Source organism: Anoplopoma fimbria, chromosome 17 (assembly GCF_027596085.1).
Source record: "Anoplopoma fimbria isolate UVic2021 breed Golden Eagle Sablefish chromosome 17, Afim_UVic_2022, whole genome shotgun sequence".
In the NCBI taxonomy this organism is placed as follows: Eukaryota; Metazoa; Chordata; class Actinopteri; order Perciformes; family Anoplopomatidae; genus Anoplopoma; species Anoplopoma fimbria.
In genome coordinates this window covers 13,453,915-13,475,136 of record NC_072465.1, presented here as the reverse complement: position 1 = coordinate 13,475,136, position 21,222 = coordinate 13,453,915, and the positions used below count along the sequence as shown (strand labels likewise).

At 38.2% G+C, this 21,222-nt stretch overlaps 1 protein-coding gene across 1 annotated transcript in view; it reads left to right on the top strand.

Annotated features, from left to right (window-relative positions):
• The first annotated feature begins 3,002 nt into the window (after positions 1 to 3,002).
• Positions 3,003 to 21,222, top strand: part of LOC129105522 (dihydropyridine-sensitive L-type skeletal muscle calcium channel subunit alpha-1-like) — a 99,546-nt gene continuing 81,326 nt past the window's right edge. The window contains exons 1-8 of the mRNA XM_054616595.1: positions 3,003 to 3,190; positions 3,421 to 3,526; positions 7,165 to 7,304; positions 9,177 to 9,319; positions 9,626 to 9,778; positions 13,846 to 14,051; positions 14,418 to 14,521; positions 14,674 to 14,819. Of these exons, the coding sequence (XP_054472570.1) occupies positions 3,003 to 3,190; positions 3,421 to 3,526; positions 7,165 to 7,304; positions 9,177 to 9,319; positions 9,626 to 9,778; positions 13,846 to 14,051; positions 14,418 to 14,521; positions 14,674 to 14,819 (1,186 nt within the window). The remainder of the gene's footprint in view (positions 3,191 to 3,420; positions 3,527 to 7,164; positions 7,305 to 9,176; positions 9,320 to 9,625; positions 9,779 to 13,845; positions 14,052 to 14,417; positions 14,522 to 14,673; positions 14,820 to 21,222) is intronic.

Below are 21,222 nucleotides of genomic sequence, written 5' to 3'. Positions count from 1 at the left end.
AGGATTATTGTTTTTACCACTAAGTCATCAGTCCACTGTTAGCAGGAAGCTAGCCTGAAACATTTAGATTACTTGGTAATAGAGTGTGTTCGGCAAGTAGTCTGACACCTAAGTCCTTATTGACTGTACAGAGATGAGTTATTAGTTGCCTTCATCTTTAGTCTTAGAGTGAGATGTTTTCAAAGTTTAATCCAACCCTGAGAAGAATGGTATGTGTGTCACCGCATGGTGCTGTCACTTTTGTGTCCTAACTGCCAGTGCAGATGTGGACAGCGGGCACAACCTGCACATTCAGCTCCAAATAGCGTGCAGTTTGAAACAACAAAGCAACCGTGTGGTTACACACTGCAGTGCCAGCTATACCCGAGCACTGATTTGAAATTAGGATGACAGGGTCCAAACCCCAAAGCACTATCTGTAAAAAAGATATGGAGAGATTTTTTCAAACGTTGACACTGATATGAGAGTGTGTCTGAGCTTTTATGTATCTTACTAGAGCAGTGGTCCAAACAGATGCCACCGAGTCTAGTTTAGTTGCTGGGGCAAGTTTGGTTGTGACATTAATACAATGAATAAAACAAGAGCATATGTTAATACTGTAATAGAGGGTTTTCTATGTTGGGAGGCCTTTTTATATATATATAGTAAACTATAGACCAGGACCCTCACTATCTTCGTCTTCAACAACACTGAACTTGAAAATGCAACAACTGTGCAAGCATTTACCAAACGTTTGGTCTTACTCCTACAGTCAGAGGTCTAATAAATACTGTCCCAGACTGGAACAGATTGAGGACTTGAACAAAACACCCAACCCATCCCAAACGTTACTATCCGGCTGTGTTGCTTCTTGCTTTTCCTCATAGACCTATGACAGGCTGCCCTGATGCTGACAGCAGCAGTGAGCCTTACTGGTAAATAAAGAGTGACAACGTGATTAGGTCTATAGATAGCGATCACAAATTTCCAGAGTGACTGACAAGTTTACTCTCGAACTCCTGGAATTCTATAACTACTAGAATGGCCATCGGGATTAATCTGACCATTAATACATTATCTGTTTATAATTTCAATAATCACTATAAAATAAATGGAACAGTAATGTCAGATTAGGAAACATTAGGTCCCAACATTTGCGGTCGGTTGGAGGAAGGGGGACTGTTTGGTAACGTTTATTGGTACACCAAAAACAGTTCCTGTTCTTGGTGTACCTGTTGTTGGGTCTGAAGGAGAAACGTTTCAACAGTCATCAGTCCACCGTGAGCAGGAAGCTAACCCCCCACCGGCACTGAGGATCTGTGAAGAGGATGTAAGTCTGCTCTTTCACAGACAGAAGATCAGGAATGCACCCGGCCCAGACGGTGTGTCACCCTCCGGCCTGAAAGTCTGTGCTGACCAGCTGGCCCTCTGGTGTGGTCAGAACAACCTGGAGCTGAACATGCTCAAAACTGTGGAGATGACAGTGGACTTTAGGAGAAGCCACCCAATACTGCCCCCCTCACCATACTCAACAGCAATGTGTCGGCTGTGGAGTCCTTCAAGTTTCTGGGATCCACAATATCTCAGGACCTAAACTGGGCCTCCAACGTCGGCACCATCAGGAAAAAGGCACCAAAAACCACCAGACACCAGAACAGCTTTTTTCCTAGGGCCGTCACTCTCATGAACAATTAATCATTCATCCTCTGTATGGTACAAATCCATGTGCAATAACCCGGTAACTTTAAATTATTTTACATATTTATTCAAGCAGACTTGCACTCTGTGTATATGCACTTTTATCTACACTTCATTGTCATTGTTTTTATGTTCATATATATACTTTTGCATTTTATATTTCTGTGTACAAAATAGTTAACGTTTATCCTTTTGTCTTCTTGGACCTCCTTAATTTTTTGTTTATTTGTCTGTTTCTGTGTACCAGTGAACATAAGTAACCGGATGTATGTGTACGCATACATGGCCAATAAAGCTGATTCTGATTCTGATCTGATCTGATTGTGCCCTATTTAATGACGTAAATCTAGGTAATACATACCGCAATGTAAAAAACATGTAATTTCCTGTTGCCAGTAGGTGGCACCATGACAATGGGTCAATGTTTTAATGTAGGTATCTTCAGTCAGGACAATGTACACTTAAGTTACAACAACTTCCTGTTTTTTGGCAAAAGGCACTTTTTCGCGGCCAACCAACATGGTTCCACCAAAACTGAAAAGCTTCACAGTCTAGCATCGCAAAGGTCTTAAGATTGTGCTAGCCAAATTGAAAGTCAACCTGGTGAAATCTCTAGCAGGAGTTTAAGTACAGTGCCGGGAAAAGGCAAAAAATTCCTGCAAACAGTAAAATATTATTTAAATTTGCTGTCTTCCTGTTGGGTTTACAGTATACCTCCAAGAGGCTTTTACAGAAGTTCTCCAAGTTCCATCTGCTTCCCAAAATCCATATATCTAGGTGAGATTCTTCAGAAATGTTATGAAATTGTATCATCTTTACAACTTCGCAAAATCAGACTAACAGACCCTATTAAGTCTGTGGTGGAAATACTTTTGTGCCAAAAGGGATTACTTAGTTGCAGTACCATGTTGTCCCATTTATAATTTTTTTCTCATGGCCTGTACCTTTATCCTTCTCTGTAAGGGTTCCTTTTCTAAAAATATCCTATCAGATATAGTCAGATACCTGTGCAAATATCCTTTTTTGTCACTCCATGCTTCAACAGCCATGCTCATTGTCTATATTTATTCTCTTGACCACACAGCTGCTCTGTAAACCAATCCCCCACAAGTAGAGGGGACAGCTGCCATTCCAACAGATATAGATATAGAAAGAGGGGAAGCTCAGTCAGAGAGAAAGAGTGTGATAAAGATGATTGAGACAAGTTGAAAAGGGTTACGAATGAGTGGACAGACCTAGCCAACAGGACTACTGCATTTAAAAGAAAAGGAGCTTTCGGAATACCAATTCAAATTAAATTTGTAACAATTACTCTAGAAGCTGCAATGGCAGACAGCAGCAGTCCCCCATTGTCATCCTACATCATGGATGAGGAAACTCTGAAGAGAAAACAAAAGGAGAAGCTAAAGAAGCTGATGTCTACAGGAGGCAACCCAAGGCCTGCACGCTCTCTCCTCTTTTTGACACTCAGGAATCCCTTTCGCAAGGCATGCATCAATATTGTGGAGTGGAAGTATCCTGCTGTAAGAAAGGGTCCCTATACATAACATTTTACAATGACATTTGATTTGATTGTTGCTACCTCACACCACATTTACTTTCAGTTGTCATTAAATGGTATATGTTTGCAGTTGTAGCACAGCTACGTGTATGTGTGTGTCAGGGCGCTTGTAATTTCATTTGGGAACATCTATATGTGAGCAATTGTGGTTAGCCTGGAAGCTTCCTATAAATCACTTTCAGACCTTTTGAAATCATAATCCTACTGGCCATCTTTGCCAACTGTGTGGCCCTGGCTGTGTACTTGCCCATGCCTGAGGAAGACAGCAACAACACCAACAGCAACTTGGTACGTCAGCCTGCTTGTGTTTGTTATTATAATATACTGTGGATACTAACATTGGTCAAGGCCAGTCGTTCCAAAAGTTGGGGACCATTGAGGGCTTCATTGAGGTCAGGCCATATAACGGTTTATTTATTGTTGTTGTTGTTTTTAATAAGGTTTCAACACATTACGACATTTACATTATCTACGTGTTCTGTCACATTTGCAAACAAATCAAAATAGAAGAAAAGATCAATACATAAAATTTACCATATTGGTAACTGTTGGATATGCAGTTGAGTCTCAGCTAAAGACATGACAACTCACTGCTTGTCATAGAAACACCACCCACTTTACTGCTCGTGAGTTTCTCAGGGCACAGTAGTTAGAAAAATAGTCACCATAAGCATATTCAACAAGTGAAAGAAGTCAACAATTATAGAAAGATTTGAGAAGCGTCTCAACATTTCAAATGACATGTAATGTTTGCAGTAGTCATACAATACAAACACACACACAATGTAGGGGACTGGGCATGACTGGTGTGTAAATAAACAGGGAAGCTACACTCTTTATGGGTGACAAGCACTTTAACATTAACATTTCTCCACCAATGTCAATGAGTGGCTTTTATATTCAGTGATTTATGATTTACACAGGCCAGGCCTGCATAGACATATAGGAGAACCCAGAACCCACGCTGACACAGGGAGAACATGCACACTCCACACAGAAGGTCCTTCTAGCCCAGGAATTATGAGGACTTCCTTTCCATAATTTGTTAGCTTCAATTTCCAATGGAATCCTGCTCAGGATGACCCCCACTATATCCATTTTCAATTTCAGGTGATTTTACTGGACAGTTTTTGAGGGAAAGTTCGCTCAAATAACAATGACTTTCATAATTTCCTCATATTTGAACTGTTAAAAAACAAATACTTAAGAGGTTATGAGAAACTTTAAATAGATACCAGTTTAGGATCACCCAGTTACTTTACAGTTTTGAGTACATTTTAGGGCCCCATTTTTAATAAATTGAACACTTCAAATAAATTTGTTCAAACATTTTAATTTGTATCTCCTGTTCCAAGTTGAAATGTTTTTCATATCATTCAATATTTTAGCACACCATAATTATACACTTTTATTCATGCCTTAAGCTGTGTAAATTAATTTTGCACCAAATAAAAGATGAATTTGGCATAGCTTTGCTGACTTTGTAGCTGCTCCATCAACACCTAAAATAACGTCATATAGGCATAAATATGGCAGTGTCGTTATTGTTTGTACCATGTGGTTCATACACATACATTTATACACATAGTTTGGTCCGGACTCGGTCAAAGTATGAGGTATCATAGAGATCTGGGTGCCCCCCTATGGCTCAAATTGTTTTTTCTCCATTTCTGATTGAACAATGTCAAGATGTCAGTGATAACAGGAGTAAAATCAAAATGCTGTTAGGCTTTTGCGACACAGTATGTGGGGATATTTGCATTATAAAATAGAAGTAATTTAGCTTTTGTAGATTCTAAGCATCAAGATTTTCACATTGTTAAGGAGAAACTATTGTAAATCCAACAAGTCTCTTGATTTTGCCATTAAAAGCTGATCTTGGTACTGCTTTTCTGTGGCTATAGACAAATATTTAACTTAAGTACTGTGTAACGCCAATGTAGGATGTGCACAGATGAAGACATCAAATATGGCATTACATTATTTCTGTATTTTGTAACCACTGCAATATGTAATGATTGACTTTTATTACAAAATGTGGGCTAATTTATTACATATTGCTTCGGGCCTTTTATATGTAATAAATATAATAAATTTCATTGCATGATAATTTATTACATATTGCTTTGGGTACTTTTATAACAAATGCGGAATCATTTATTACATATTGCGTTCAGGCCGTTTATTCCAGAATGCAGGGATGGTTTTGTGTTTGTCTGGTATAAAGTTCAAGTGTGTTAATGAACACATTCAGATTCACGCTGAAATGGAATATGTAAATTGAAAAAATTTGTAGGCATGGATATTATTTAAAGGAGGATTTGTTTTCTGTAAATGTGCAATAATATTGAAAGTTAGCAAAAATGATGTGTACGACACAAAATCCTTCTTTAAATAATATCCATACAGACAAGTACCCTTCTCGGTAACCTCTTAAGGGTTTGTTTTAATTAAGGTTCAAATATGAGTAAATTATTAATGTCACTTTATCGTATGAGCTAACTTTCCTTTAATTTTCTCAAAAACTGTTCAGAATAAACACATGAAATGGGACAGAGGCAGGGTCATCTTGAACAGAAATCCCTAAAATGTTTTTTAACCTCTTAAGGATTTTTCTTAAATTACAGTTCAAATATGATAAAATAATGAATACTACTGTGTAATTTGAGCTTTGTTGTAAAGTAATCTATCTTTTCGGTTTCAAATCTCTTTTCGTTTTAGATTGAAACAAAGTTATATTCAACCCCAATAACCTTTTCCTTCATTTATTTTTTATTTTGAATACATTGTTGTATTTTACTAAGTTCAAGACCAAGACTTTCAGTTTCAATACTTTTTTTTCAAATGATCAAGACTTTGATCATTCATCAACTGGCCTGGATTTGGCTCCATATATCTCGTCCTTTTTGACATGCCAAGCACTTATACCATAACTCCATGAATAGACAAGCATTGAAATTCAAACGTGGACTAGCTTGACCAGGTTTTTGTGGGTGAAAATATCTGTATTTTTATCAGTTTTGCAAATATTGTGCCGCCCCTCTTGGTAGTACTAAAGTGGCTTACAAAGCCTGGCAACCACTAGACTTTGTTTCCCAAGACTGGATTGGGCTGCACTAAGAGATTGTAGTGTAACATGTTTTAATTTATTGATGAACTAAAACTCCACTTAGTAACACTTCTTTTGAATTTCCAACAATCTTAACAAAAACTGAACATCATAAACGTAGTAAAGATAAATCTATTGTAGCTGTTGTATTGGACTAAATAATTGTACAAATGTACCTTGTACAGTGGCCACTGAGTGTATAATTTGACAACTGAATTTTTACAAAAGAACCTAACATCCACCAAGAACAGATTTATTTATTATAAATGATTATTAGGAATGATTATTTTGCATTGTAATGATTAATCAACTCATTTAAGTTAATTTTATTGGATTATACCCATGGCCAATGATACAAGGACAATACTAGGCCTATGTATGAGTTTAACACTCCTGAAGGGCACTGTGTTTGTGCTGTGCCTTTAAAATAGACATTCACTGAATGCCTTTGCTGAAATGGGAGAGGCCACAAAGCCTTCCAGTGGTGTGTGAGTTTGTAAGAGACATGAATAGACAGAAGTTGATTAACTCTCATGAAGAAACATGAGCAGGGGAGATGACTTCACTACTCAACCAGCAGTGTAAGCCCTGAGTGAAAACACCACCTTGACCTTGACAGCCTTATCAACACAGGTTCAACAAGGGAAATAACTCGAGAACTTTATTGCTCTACTACTGACCAAGTCTTATATGTTAATTTGTTTTACAAATATGTCAGAATACTGTCAGTAAATATGACCAACGAATGTAACCAAAAAGTAATTTGAGACTATGAGTAACACAAATGAAAACAAAAGCCATTGTTGTCGTTTTACAGGAAAGCCTGGAGTACATCTTCCTCATCATCTTCTCTATAGAATGTTTCCTGAAGATCGTTGCCTATGGATTTCTATTTCATACAGATGCTTACTTAAGAAACTGCTGGAACATTCTGGACTTTGTTTGTGTATCCGTTGGGTAAGTTGATAAATTCCTGTTGAGTCAATTGAGTTTGTAATTTAATGTTCTGAACGGCCATATTACTATATGCTGTTTAAGTTGTGTCATTGCTTGGCAAAATAGGAGTGGAAGGGTATTGATAGTGTTTGTGTCAGCTCATGCCAAGAGGGACATTGGTTTGATGCCTTACCCTGGTCCATGCTCTCTGGGTGTGGCAAGTTCTCCATAATGCCTATACTCTCCTAGCAAGTGGTCCTGGTTTACCTTTACTGATGATGATGGAACCTTTTTGGCTGCATTTCTCAGGATAAACCCAAGTTAAGGGTGCGGTATTGTGTGTGTAGCATTTGGTCTAACGCTGCTTTCCAATGAGCCTGGTCGGTCCACATTAATTTTGCTGCACTAAGTCCTCACAACAGTTCAGAGTTGCACCGAGCTGCACCACTGAGATCTTGATAGCCTCTGCTAATTTATTCAGTTGGAGTTTAGTTTCATTGCACTACATTCCGTACGTTACTGCAGGAAACCAAACATTTCCTTTTACTGCTTCTTAACACTGTCCAGCGGAAAACCAAGGAGGCTGTAGTATACTTATCACCAAGTTGGCGATGCTATTCAACAGTAAAAGCAGGTCTACACCAAAATATATGGACATATTTGCCACAATTTGGTCAGCAGATTAGTTTGAAATAAATTGTTAAAAATAAAAGGAGCAGGTAAAGTTATGAATAGCAACAGACTCTACTTATTTTTCTGCAAACCAGTAAGCCTTCATCACATAATCAAGATAAGGTTTTGTTTGCTGGGCTGTGCAATAGAAAAGCCTTTGCATTCTGCGAACATAGCTTGAGTGGTGGTGGTTTTTGTTTACCGCTCAGATTAATACAAGTATTTCACCACTATCAAGAAATGAAAGCTCCCTTGTTCCTTATTCAACAGCTTTTAGACAATGTGTATCTAAATAAATTAAAGACAAACTCGCTCACACTCATAAAACATTTTCCAGTATCAACACGGCGATTGTAAAGTAAAAATGTCAGTGCTTGATCACTGACACATATAAATAAATAAATAATTATCTTCATGTGACCGGGAAATCAATCTGGTCTGCTATCATGAAGGATGTTACAATGACATGTTCGAGGATACATGTCATTGTATTGTTTAAAATACAATGACAACACTGCAGTTTGATGCAGGATCAATTTGGTGTATATAACTACGATTTACTATTGTTTTTGGATTAACAAAGGGTTGTTCCTTTTATTATTTACTATTAACACCTCTCGTTTAGTTTTTTAACCTGTATTATAGATAATACAGTAAGATAGTGATGACTTTCATTAATAAACACATTGAAAAATGACTGGCTCAGAGGTGGAGACACATTATTATTATTTTTAATCATAATGTAGATAGTTAGATAATATATTTACAAATAGAGTATGAATGAATGCAGGTGCAAATAATTAATAAATGAAATTGATAAACCTGTTACTGCCAGTAGTAACAAATGGATAGATGCTTGTTAAACAGCTCGTCTTAAGGGGAAGCATGCTTTAGATATTTTATGTTCTGTTTGCCATGTGAGAAGACTGACAGCTGATCAAGCTGTGCCACAATCATCACAAACTGATGTCCCTACAGATTACACCTGAGAGGAGAACATGTCATTTTTACTAAAAACACGTTTCCCCCATTCCTTGCCTCTTTTGCCTGCATCACTCAGTCAAATCTTCTTCAGGTAGGACATAGCTTAGAATAAAAGATGTGGTTGAGGGAACAGGAGAATCACAAGTCAAGAAGGATGCTCTCTGCTTCCTACAATCCATTCTGGAAACTTTGACTGTTCTTCACAATCATCTGATATTGCTGTTTTTATCTGTCCAGCTTGTTCACTGTCGTTGTGGATGCCTTTAACCACATCAGTGGAGTGGAGGCTCCAGTGGGAGAAAAAGGTGGTGGCTTTGACATGAAAGCTCTACGGGCATTCAGAGTCTTGCGACCACTCAGACTGGTCTCTGGAGTCCCCAGTGAGTAACTGGTCTGCTGTTGAATCTGATACTTTGAACAACTGAAATTTTATAATTCTATCAAGCTTAACGTAATTGTAATACATAATTTTTTATCTTAGCGGTGTATTTATATAATTATTTGTAATACAGGTTTCTGTCAATGTTCTACAGTCTTGTGGCAGCCAGAGGCACTAACTAATTTCAATCCCAGTTGTTAAAAGAAGATGAATAATTGCTTGCTTGGAAAGAAAACACATTGTAGCACATAACTATTCATTTTTTTTTTTTAGGAATACTGATTTTTATTCCTGTTGTCCCCCTTAGGCCTTCAAGTGGTGATGAACTCCATCCTGAAGTCTATGCTTCCTCTTTTTCACATCACCCTACTGGTCCTTTTCATGGTCACCATTTACTCAATTATGGGATTGGAGCTCTTCAAGTGCAAAATGCATAAGACCTGCTACTACACAGGCACAGGTACAGTATACACAACAGCACAACAAGGTTGTATATGTCAGTAATACCATAAATATTACCATATTTAATCCACCGATCTGATTGCTGAATTTAGACCGATACTCACCTTATTTATCATGTAGTGGCAAGATAAAGTCTGAATAAATGTCATTCTGACATGTGGTGTCTTTATTGTCAGTAACATACCATGGCAATCCCTTGTTAGTTTTAACATTACATCACTTATCACAATATAAAGTCAGCCAATTTGTTAAACAAATAGTGTTGTTTCACCAGAAGCCCTTTGTCTTCTCTTTTTTGTTCTTGTCTGCTCTTTGCTGCTGAAGGGTCATATAAATGTTTAAAGACTGATACTGATTCATCACTTCCAACATGTGCCTTGCAAGTGCTTCATTTTAAATGTCTTTGTTAAAACAATAATGAGCTGCACGGTGGTGTAGTGGTTAGCACTGTCGCCTCACAGCAAGAGGGGCCCGGGTTCAATTCCCGGGCTGGACAACCTTCTGTGTGGAGTTTGCATGTTCTCCCCGTGTCAGCGTGGGTTCTCTCTGGGTTCTCCGGCTTCCTCCCACAGTCCAAAGACATGCAGGTTAGGTTAATTGATGACTCTGAAATTGCCCGTAGGTGTGAGTGGTTGTTCGTCTATATATGTCTGCCCTGTGATAGGCTGGCGACCTGTCCAGGGTGTACCCTGCCTTCGCCCATTGACAGCGACCCTTAACTGGATAAGCGGTTATGGAAGATGGATGGATGTAACTTTTCTTCTTGTCCATCCTGGACACAATAATAGGTTCCCTTCTAAAATTTATTTTAATGTGAATGATGAGGAACAAAATCCACAGACCTTTTTTAATGTCGGTTTCTACCCCCATCAATACAATAAAATTGCTTTTAAAAGGGATCTTTTCACAGTCAGTAAGGACAGGAGAAACAATCACATGCAAGTGAGTATTCCCAGTGAGCATTTTTCCGTCTAATAGGCGTCTAAAAGACGTCTATGGCCGACGTTGAAAAGACGTCTAAAATTGGTTCAAAAGGGAAAGTTTATTCAACGTCTATTTGTAGACGTCTATTAGACGTTCACTTTTAGACCACATTTAGACGTGATTTGCAAAAGTGCATTTGTAATCCTCTACGTTGTGATAATAATGTTATATCATCATTTTAGAGGCTTACTATGAAACCACATCCACATTTCTCAGTTGAAAGCCAATATTTAAAATCACGGCTAAATGTGGTATAAACGTGAACGTCTAATAGACGTCTACAAATAGACGTTGATTAAACTTTCACTTTTGAACCACTTTTAGACATCTTTTAGACCTAGACGTCTTTTAAACATCTTTTAAACGTCTTTTGAACCTCAGGAGCCAGTTTCAGATGATCTGCCATAATTCAGATGGATGTCTGTAAATTAAACAAGAATTATTAAACATATTCACTCTTGAACCAATCTGTTCACCGGTGACCATAGTCTTTTCAACGGAAAGATGCTCACTGGCCTATTACACATTATAATACTTTATATTGTTTATAAGTTGCTCTATGCCAAACAACAATGTTCTGACCGTCTTCTTGTTTGTACATTAATTTGTTTTACTCACTACCTCCCATTTAAACTGTGTACAGCCCCACTAGCTCTCTGTAATGTATTTAGATGTAAAATGGCCTAAAACTCCCTTTAGCTATATCAATGAACTATAGCGACAGCCCATAAAGACAGTCCCCAACATTAACTTACACACATGTTAAAGTTTACTGTTGTCCATGTAGCAGTAGCTACAAGCTAACATGCTAACTACAAGCTAGCAGCCTCGCCGGCATCGTGAGCAGTTTAAAATTATATTAATTATGCTAATTTCGCTTTGAATAACTGGATTCCAGTAGTTCAAGTACTTACACAGTATGTGCAGCGTGAAGCCTCGGGTTCAGCCCGTTCCTGTCGTTGTGTCTCGTGAGTCTCGACTCGTGAGTCTCGGCCGTTCCTCTCGTGCAGTGCAAGAAGTTCCAAACTCTAGAGTCTAAGTTCTTGCGCATGCACGTTACAGCTGTAAGCGAACTTTCTTATTTCAGAGTAATGTATAAAAATGACCGGATCACAACGTCCTAGAAGCTTATTTTAGCAGCAAACAGTCGATAAAGTCCGATATTTCCTACTTTTTATATGAAACATTAAATGCGTTGAATACTTTACATAAATACTACAATATATATATATAATATGTAAATATCGTCTCTCTTACAGCCTTACGTTACAACAGAACACATTATCAACCAAATGGTGTTTTGTGACATGTTGAAGTTTTAACTGTTGAGCATTGGGAAATATTTTAGGTCAATTAGGTTCCTAATAAAGACTTTGGCGGCCCGTTATAGTCTAGGTTAATGGGAAACATTAGATGTATTTCTATTTCCTTGTATGTATGAGAGGTCTAAACGTCTATAGACGTGTTTTAGCCGTCTTTTCAACCGGCTAAAAGACGTCTATAGATGTTTAGACCCGATTTCAACCAGTTTTAGACCAGATTTTGACGTCTAAATCTGGTCTTGTGCTCACTGGGTTATATTGTAGTTAAATAGTTTTCAAAAAATGCCTTCTCAAAGATATGAGGTCAGTGGTAGGCAACGCTATCCCGGACACGTTTATCATGCATGACTTCCATTCATATTTATACAACCTTTGTGTTTTATCGATTTTATTGTTTTCTAAATCACAATATTAAAATACTCTGTTACAAGTAAAAGTTCTGCATTCAAAATATTACTTACATAAACGTACAAAAGTATTGATATCAAAATGCACTCAAAGTACCAAAAATAAAAGTATATTCATAATGAAATATTTACGAAGAGCCTATATTGACACAAATATTTAAATATTTTGTATTAAGAATCTAAAAGTAGCATATCCACTATTCTTTTCAAATAAATGTAGTGAAGTTAAAAGTACAATATTTCCCTCAAGTAAAGTAGGTTACAGGTACCTCAAAATTGTACTGTACAGAACTTGTGTAGCCTAATTGTACTGAATTACATTCAACCACTTCTAGAACCAGAGCACAAAATTGTTTAACGGAGCATAGATCTAGCATATTCATTTTGCTCTCAAAGTACCAAATCACAAGAATGATACATTTAACTTAAAATGTGCAAAATTTAGTTCCGGTGCACAACCTTCATAAAGTCCACCCACCATAGTCTCACAAAACACTTATGGTGAGAGGTATGACAAAGCACGGTATCTAATTAATCTTTACTAAATCTATAATTTGTAATCTTATTGCTGATTGATTTGTAGCAACAGCAGTTAAAAAAAGTCAGTTAAGGTTTGTTTGGTTAACTCACCATGTCCCACTGAGGGGATATGAGTGGGGTTACCATCACCCTAGTTAGCAGAATTAACGAAATGTAGCATTGATTTACTTTAAAGTGAAATGTCAAAACACCCACAAGGTTGTTCAACTGCGTCGCACAGCATCTGCTGAGTTACCTTTCTGCTGGTAGCACGCTTCAGCAGATGTGTCGTGCCACATCCGTGCCCCGTGTTTTTCGGCTGTCACTGTGCTATGCATTGATTGATGCATTGGTCCGTCCAACCCATTAAAAATGAACAAATTGCCTACTGCATACAGGGTATAGGGTGTTGGCTCTAGTCATTTTTGCTCACCGCAGCCAGGTGCTGTTTGTGAGGTTTGTATTTGTCAAAAACACAATTAATACCATATGAGGAGCTATGTGTATCTAAATGTATTAGACAAGCTAAACTATGTGTGCTTTCCCTAAGAACAGAGAACCATATAGTAGAAAATGTGCAAGATTAATGTGTTACACATCAGCTCTTATGCTTAAGAAGTAAGCTTCATATTTCATTACACAGAAAAGTGTGCTTCATATATTTTCATTTGAAAAATAAAGAGCACCTGTATGAGATTTTTACTCTATATTGACAAATATGGAATTTGACAATGGGAGAGTAAAAGGGAGACAGGTGCTACCATGTGTACAATACATGCACATGCACACAAAGTTCCACCTTACCCTTTACATTACCCTCCTCTGGCCTTCAGGTATAATTGCTACAGTGGAGAATGAAAAGCCAGCTCCATGTGCCCAAGCAGGGAATGGTCGGCGTTGTACCATCAATGGCACAGAGTGTCGAACTGGCTGGCCAGGCCCAAACCATGGAATCACCCACTTTGACAACCTAGGCTTCTCCATGCTGACTGTCTACCAGTGCATTACCACACAGGGGTGGACTGATGTCCTATACTGGGTAAGTTAATAGTCCAGACTAAAGAAAACTAGTTTGCACTCAAAGAAAGTTTTTTATGTAGTCTTTTGAACTTCTTATTCAATGACAAGTTTGAATTAAACAAAAAATATATTGAAAGATATATGCAAAATATGTATATATATATATACAAAATGCATCTCTATCTGATTTCTTAATAAGTCTCCCTGGTGACAATCTGCATACTCAGTCTCCCTGGTGACAATCTGCATACTCAGATACTTTTGGAGCAGTATCTTAATTTTGATGTTCTGCAAATACGGCAGTGTTCTTTTAATTTCTGGTTATTACAAATTTTACACTTACTCGTTCTTTGATAAATGATAAAAAGTGTGCTTTGTCATACAGGTAAATGATGCTATAGGAATGGAATGGCCATGGATCTTTTTTACCACACTCATCCTGGTTGGCTCCTTCTTCGTTCTAAACCTGGTTCTGGGCGTGCTCAGTGGGTAAGAATACACTTAACCTAACTACTATCTTTCAATTCCTTTCTTTTACATGATCATGATTTACTCTTTAAGCTGTCCATTTCAGACCGTCATTTATTTACATTTCTCAGTGTGTTCTGTCCCTTTAATTTAATTTAATTGTTTCCAACTAGTGAGTTCACAAAAGAGCGAGAGAAGGCCAAGTCCCGGGGAGAGTTTCAGAAGTTGCGGGAAACCCAGCAGCTGGATGAAGACCTCAAGGGTTATATGGAGTGGATAACTCAGGCCGAGGTCATTGACAATGACCAGGAGGGACAGGGTAAGACACATGGCACAGAATAATACACATTGAATAGAATAATAAAAAATATTGATATAAAACACCTAGGAAATACCTGGAATGTTATTTTGCAGCTGTCAGAAACGTATTACTAGGAGTCAAGATATACATAGACCAAGTAGATTAACATTGCTTTAAATATAATTTTTATTGTAGTGTCGCTTTGGTTGACCTTCACTAGATGGCAAGTTCCCCTTTTTTCTTTCAACTGCAGCAATATTCTTCAGTGCAGTCCTGATCCAAATGTATTTTAGTGGTAACACTAAGGGAATTCTCTCTCTGCCTTTTATCCACCGTGTCTATATAAGCTCATGAAGGAATGGGTAGTACTCACCAAGCAACTTAAGCAACTCAGTTGGAGACAGCGTCAGTGGGGGTCCCGAGCCAAATTGATTAGGCTAGCTGCTGTCGGTGAAAAAACTTCTTGATGGCCTGCGTTTCAAAAGGTTTGTGTTGGGTGTGAGGGGTAGATCATAATCTATCCAGCCCACCTCAGGATCCTGCAGGGATACAGGGCCTGTAGGACTGGAGGGATTTCAGATAGCCGCCAGTTTAACTTCTTCAGCTGCTTCAACTTCGGCACTTCAGAAAGTATAATCTCCGCTGTGAGTTCATGGTAATGGAGCTGACATTCAGCTCCAAGTTGAGGTCCTGTGTGACGGTGCCCAGGAATCAGAAAAAATTGGTGATGGGGCGGGTGGGGCTGGGCTCTTTCTGAAATCCACAACCATCTCCACTTTCTTTAAAGCATTGAGCTCCATTTAGTTTTGTTTGAACGCAGTTACCAAATGGTCAATCTCCCACCTGTAGGATGAGTCCAATGTGTTGAGATGGGAGAGGACACAGGCTTGTGGGGAACCTGTGCTAATGGTAAGAGACTAAGGGTACATCCTCCAAGTCACTAAATTGCATCCCTGTTTCCCTCAGTTGCATTACATCTTAGTCCCTTTCGACCAGGGATGTAAGGAGAGACGCAAGGAAACCATGCGAGGAGAGAGGAAATGAGGAAATATGTTTTAACATAAATGAGACGTCCTTTTCTTTGAAGTCACATGAAGCGACGTCTGTTTCTGATGATGGCAGCACAGCTGGATCTGCTGTCAGCACACGCGGATGAAGTTTTCGCAATTTTTCTAAACCTAACCATGTAGGTTTGTTGCCTTAACTCAAGGAGATTTTTAGCTGAAAGATCTGATTAGCCTACCGCCAAATTCAAAGATTTTCATCTACACAAGAAAAAGAAGATCTCTCTCAACCACTTTGAAGTGTGCAAATGGCATTAATAACATGCTTGAGCAAGAGCAGGAGCATTCAAGTCGCGGGAGAGCAAAACTGCAGCGTGCTTTCCTGTCTTTAATAGAGGTAAGCACAATACACACATGACGTCTAATGCTTTATGAGTGGTCGCACCAATAACATAAATCAAATGTGATATTACTTGTAGTTACAGTTTAGAAAAGCTAGGTGTGGGAAGTTACAATTTCCTTAAATTTGTGGATGGAGTTGGACACAGAGCCAGTAAATGCGCAGCTCAATTCTGATGTGCCAGTCCTTGCTGTGTTCTTTGATGGTCAGCAAGACCTCATGGCAACACTACAGGCTGGGGCGACAGTCCAAGGAGGCCTTTTAGAGGATTCTACGTTCAATTAACACACAAGGCTGGTCACATGAGGTGCATTAATGAATTGCCATTTACTGGTTGGCACAATGCTAATCATACAGTGTGGTCTTTAATGTTACCTCAACAGTAAGCTCTTCCATTCCATACAATTGCAGGCAGTATGTGATGGGAAAGGGCCTCTTTATTAACACTTTTGTGGGGTATCCTGGCTCCCTACAGCAGGATTTACAAAGAGGTATACAGTAGCTCGATCAATTTAATATTTTTTTCCCCCAATCCTAATCTTTCCAATGCTCCCCACATATAATTCCATTCAACCCTATCAAAAGCCCGTCTGGTCATTCTGAACCAATTTGGTCATATGGTCCAAGGCGGGATGCAAAAATGCGTGCAAACAGTTTTATCTCAGTAGTAAGAATGGACAGGGGTCTGTAGTTGCTACATAGAGTAGGGTTTTTGCCGGGTTTAGGTAATACAGATATCAAGGCTAAGTTTATGTCTTCTAAAAAACAACCCTTTTCTATACAACAGTTAATCATGTCCAATAGAAACTGACCTAACAGATCCAAAAAAGTGAAATAAAATTCAGGGGGAATACCATCCCATCCAGTTGATTTTCCCTTTTTCATCCCTGCAATTGCATCTTTAAGTTCAATCAGAGTGATGTGGGAACCTAAATCATTGGATTCATCCAAAGAGATAGTTGGGAGTGTCACCTTTTGTAAAAAGTTATCACATTTTCAGAAGCATACAGATTAGAGTAAAATTAATGAAATTCTGAATTTATCTCTTTAGGGTCTGACAACATTTTCTGGCAAGAGTCAATAGATATAATATTATCAGATTTCTCACACTAGTGTAAGTTTAAAACCAACAGGTGGCTTGGTCTGGATCCACTACAGTAATAGTGTCTTCTAGATCTGTGAATCATAAATTCTGCTCTGACTCTTAAGAGAGAGTTTAATTTAGATTTAATGGATTCAATTTGTTTTTCCCTATCATCTGAGAAGCCAGTGTTTTGCTAATCATACGCCAAAGATTTTAGAGTAGTCTCATAATCATTAATTTGGCATAGCCTTGTTTTATTGAGATGAGGGGAATATGATACTGCTGTGTTCCTTATACAGCCTTTAATGGAGTTCCAAAGAATCCGCGGATCATTAGTGGTCCCAGCATTTTCATAAATATAAACAGTAAAAGCATCTATGTAATAAGTGCAGAACTCATCGTTTCTCAGTAAAGTTACGCTAAAGCGCCATCTTGTTGCTCTTGTGGACATATGCGCCAAGGTTAATTTAGAGGTGACTATGCTGTGATCTGATAACGGACAGGAGAGAATCTTAACGTAATGAATTTGAGAAAATGCATTTGAGCTAGCCAGCAGGTAGTCTATTCTAGAATAAGATTTGTGTCTGTTAGAGTAAAAACTATATTGTCTGGATGTAGGGTTGATAACACAATATAGATCGATGAGACTAATATCAGAGATATGAGACCCTGAAATGCAGGCATATTATGTTTATGTGAGTGTTGGGTTCAATAACCAGAACGGTCAAGTGTTGGGTCCAGTACAGCATTCATATCAGCGCTAATTACAACAGAAAAACCTTCCAACTTGGCTAAGAGATCATTAATATTATTATAGAAACTAGAGTCAAATTAGGTGCATAAAGCGCAACAAATGCAATTTTCGTTTTAATATAAGTGATGCGGCCATCAGTGCTTCCATAAGTTCCTAAATTGTTTATGGAAATGTTACATTTGAGGACCACTAACACACCGCAGCTCTTAGAATGAAATGAAGCCGCAGCGGCTGTGTATAGTGTTTATCAGAAAACCTTACTGGTAAGATGTGATTCCTGAATAAGTGCTACCTGAATCTCATGCCTCTTGAGAAAGTCTAAACATGCAGATCGTTAACTGGACTATTAAGGCCATTAATGTTCCAGCTCGCTATATTAACCGTAGTCATGTTGATAAGTTATGAAAATACTATTACGGATCCCAAAGAAAGATATTAAACTAGAAAATTTCGCACATAATTTTGACTGTAGCTGCTACTGCCCGAAGACGTTGCATATATTAACAGTTCGGAGACAGCTGTATCAGTGAGGTTAATTTAGGGTTAGTTTGGGGTTAATTTGAGGTACATTTGAAAAAGAAGCAAGTCCAATCGCATAAATAATATTATCAACAGAGAGAAAAGACTCTGCCGAACGCGTTGATGTAATTTTTATGTTTGTTGTGTTTTAATGTGACCATTAGGGCACTTGAGAATGAGGAGCCATCGCTCCTCTCATCGCTGTATTTTAGATTCATTGGTCACACGCACACACACACACTGTGTGCATGCCCTCGTGCTTCTGTGCATGTGTGTCACTGGTTGCCATGGTGATTGGAGCACCTGGGTGGAGAGGCAGATTAATTAAGAGAGGTTAGGTGATTTAGCACAAAACTAGCTGTCAAACTCCCACCCCCAAAACCAACATATTGATATCATCAGAGAGATAAGACTGACGAACGCAGAGATGTACTTTTTGTGTTTGTTGTTTAAAAAGATGTGAGCTTCAGAGCAGGATAGAAAACTATCTGCTTTCTTTGAGAAATTGATGTCAGATTTAACATGGAGTCTAATGGAGCAGTTGGTTGGAGTTAATTTTGCTTTCAGGCCCATGGAGTCAAATGTGTAAGCCTGATTGATTTCATTGAAATCACAACAATTTTTTACCACAAAATGGTTTATGAAGAGTGAAACTTGTGGAGATAGGAGCAAGTTGTTTGGATAATTACAGAATATTTTTCAAGCTGCTCTCCATTCTGGCGATGACATCACCCACTCTAGGTCTGAACATTCCATTCAATACACACCAATTATAAAATCTGAAAAAGGCCAAAACTTTCCTGAAATTTAAACTCTGATGTCATGAAATCTGTGCTAGCTATCAAAATGCCCATTTGGCCCAATATAGTCCAGAGTTTTGTTAACGTTTTAAACCTCAAATAATTTTTTTACGTTAAAGTATGACGAGTCAGTCTGAGCCCAAAGTTGAGTATTTTTAAGCTCTCTCCACGCCCAAAACCCATTCATCTCTTTGGGGAAATTTCTTGCCGTTTTTCCCGGTTCCCGTGGAAACCACTGGGCGAATCTCTGAGAAAAGTCATAGCACACGATTCCCGATTAGGCCGCACGTTTTGATATATTTTGATGCATGTGCTGGCAACGCTGTGGGAGTAGTAGTTGGACAAAATATGAGGCGGAAGATGGAGAATAAGTCGAACTAGAAAATGCATTTCCTGCTGAAAATGCATTGGAATGCTGAAATTAGTCACAGAGCATTGCTGAAAATGTGGAAGTTTCAAATTACTTTCCTGAAAAAGCCCAAAAGCCAAGAACTGCACTGTTGAAAAACCTGGTCGTTGAATTGTAAAACTGGCAGAGATAGAAGCTGAACTGCATCATCAGAAGAAGCAAAGAGCTGAAATACAATGCATACAAATCTGGAAGCTGAACTGTTAAACTGTATAGGTGGTAGTAATAGTAGAAGAAGTAGTCATAACAAGAGTAGTAGTTTTAGAAGCTGAAGTTATAGTAGTGAAACAGTAGTAGTATCAGCAGCAGCAGTAGTATCAGTGGTTTAGTAGAAACAACTGTTTAATCAGCAATAGTAGTAGAAGAAGAAGTAGTAGTAGTAGTATTAGTAGTAATAGTAGTAGTAGTAGTTGTAGTAGTAGTAGTAGTAGTAGTAGTAGTAGTAAAAAGTAGTAGTAGTAGTAGTAATAGTAATAGTAGTAATAGTAGTAGTAGTAGTAGTAGTAGTTGTAGTAGTATTATTATTATTAGTAGTAGTAGCAGTAGTAATAATAGTAGTAGTAGTAATAGTAGTAGTAGTGGTAGTAGTGCTGAGTCACTGTTGGCCATAACTGGTGATGACACAGGGAAGGTTCTACCTGAACTTAAAATCAGTAAGTCGTATTGATTTAATAACTTCATTTTGAGAATCCCAAGAATCTTCTGAAGATGTAGACATGTAATTTGTGTGAATAGTGTTAAAAATGAAATTGGGGCTGTATGAATTCAATTGAAATGAAATTGGAAAGTATGTGTGTGAGAGAGGAAGAGATTGAGAGATAGAGAAACAGAGATTAGAGAAAGAGTAAGAGAGAAGGAGAAAGGAAGAGAGAGAGAAAGAGAGAGTGAAAGAGAGAGAGACGGAGAGAAACAGAAAGACAGAGAGAGAGAGACAGACAGACAGACAGAGAGTGAGAGAAAGAGAGACAGAGAAAGAGAAACAGAGAGAGAGAGAGAGAAACAGAGAGACAGACAGAGAGAGACAGACAAACAGACAGACAGCTAGACAGAGAGACAGGCAGACGGACAGACAGACAGAAGTTATAACAATACCTCTGCCTGAATATCTCCAAGTAATTTGTGTATGTGTGTGTGCGTGTGTCATTGTCTCTGTGTGTGTCAAACTGCACTAATTAGCTCACATCAATCACCTGCCAGCATCAAAGGTTACCATATCAATATGACTTCAAAGAGACTCACAGGTACATAGGCTTTAAATTGAGTTAAAGCTGAGGCGCACCTCTCAAACTACTCCTGAAATCTCCTAAAACCTTAGCTCAGTTTTCACTAAATACCAGACCATGAGAAGCAGAATGACTTGATGAACAAGAATATGTACAAATTGTGTCTGTAGTGTTAAAAATGTGGCTATGGTGGCAATTTAGAAACAGGGTACGATTCACTGTGCAAGA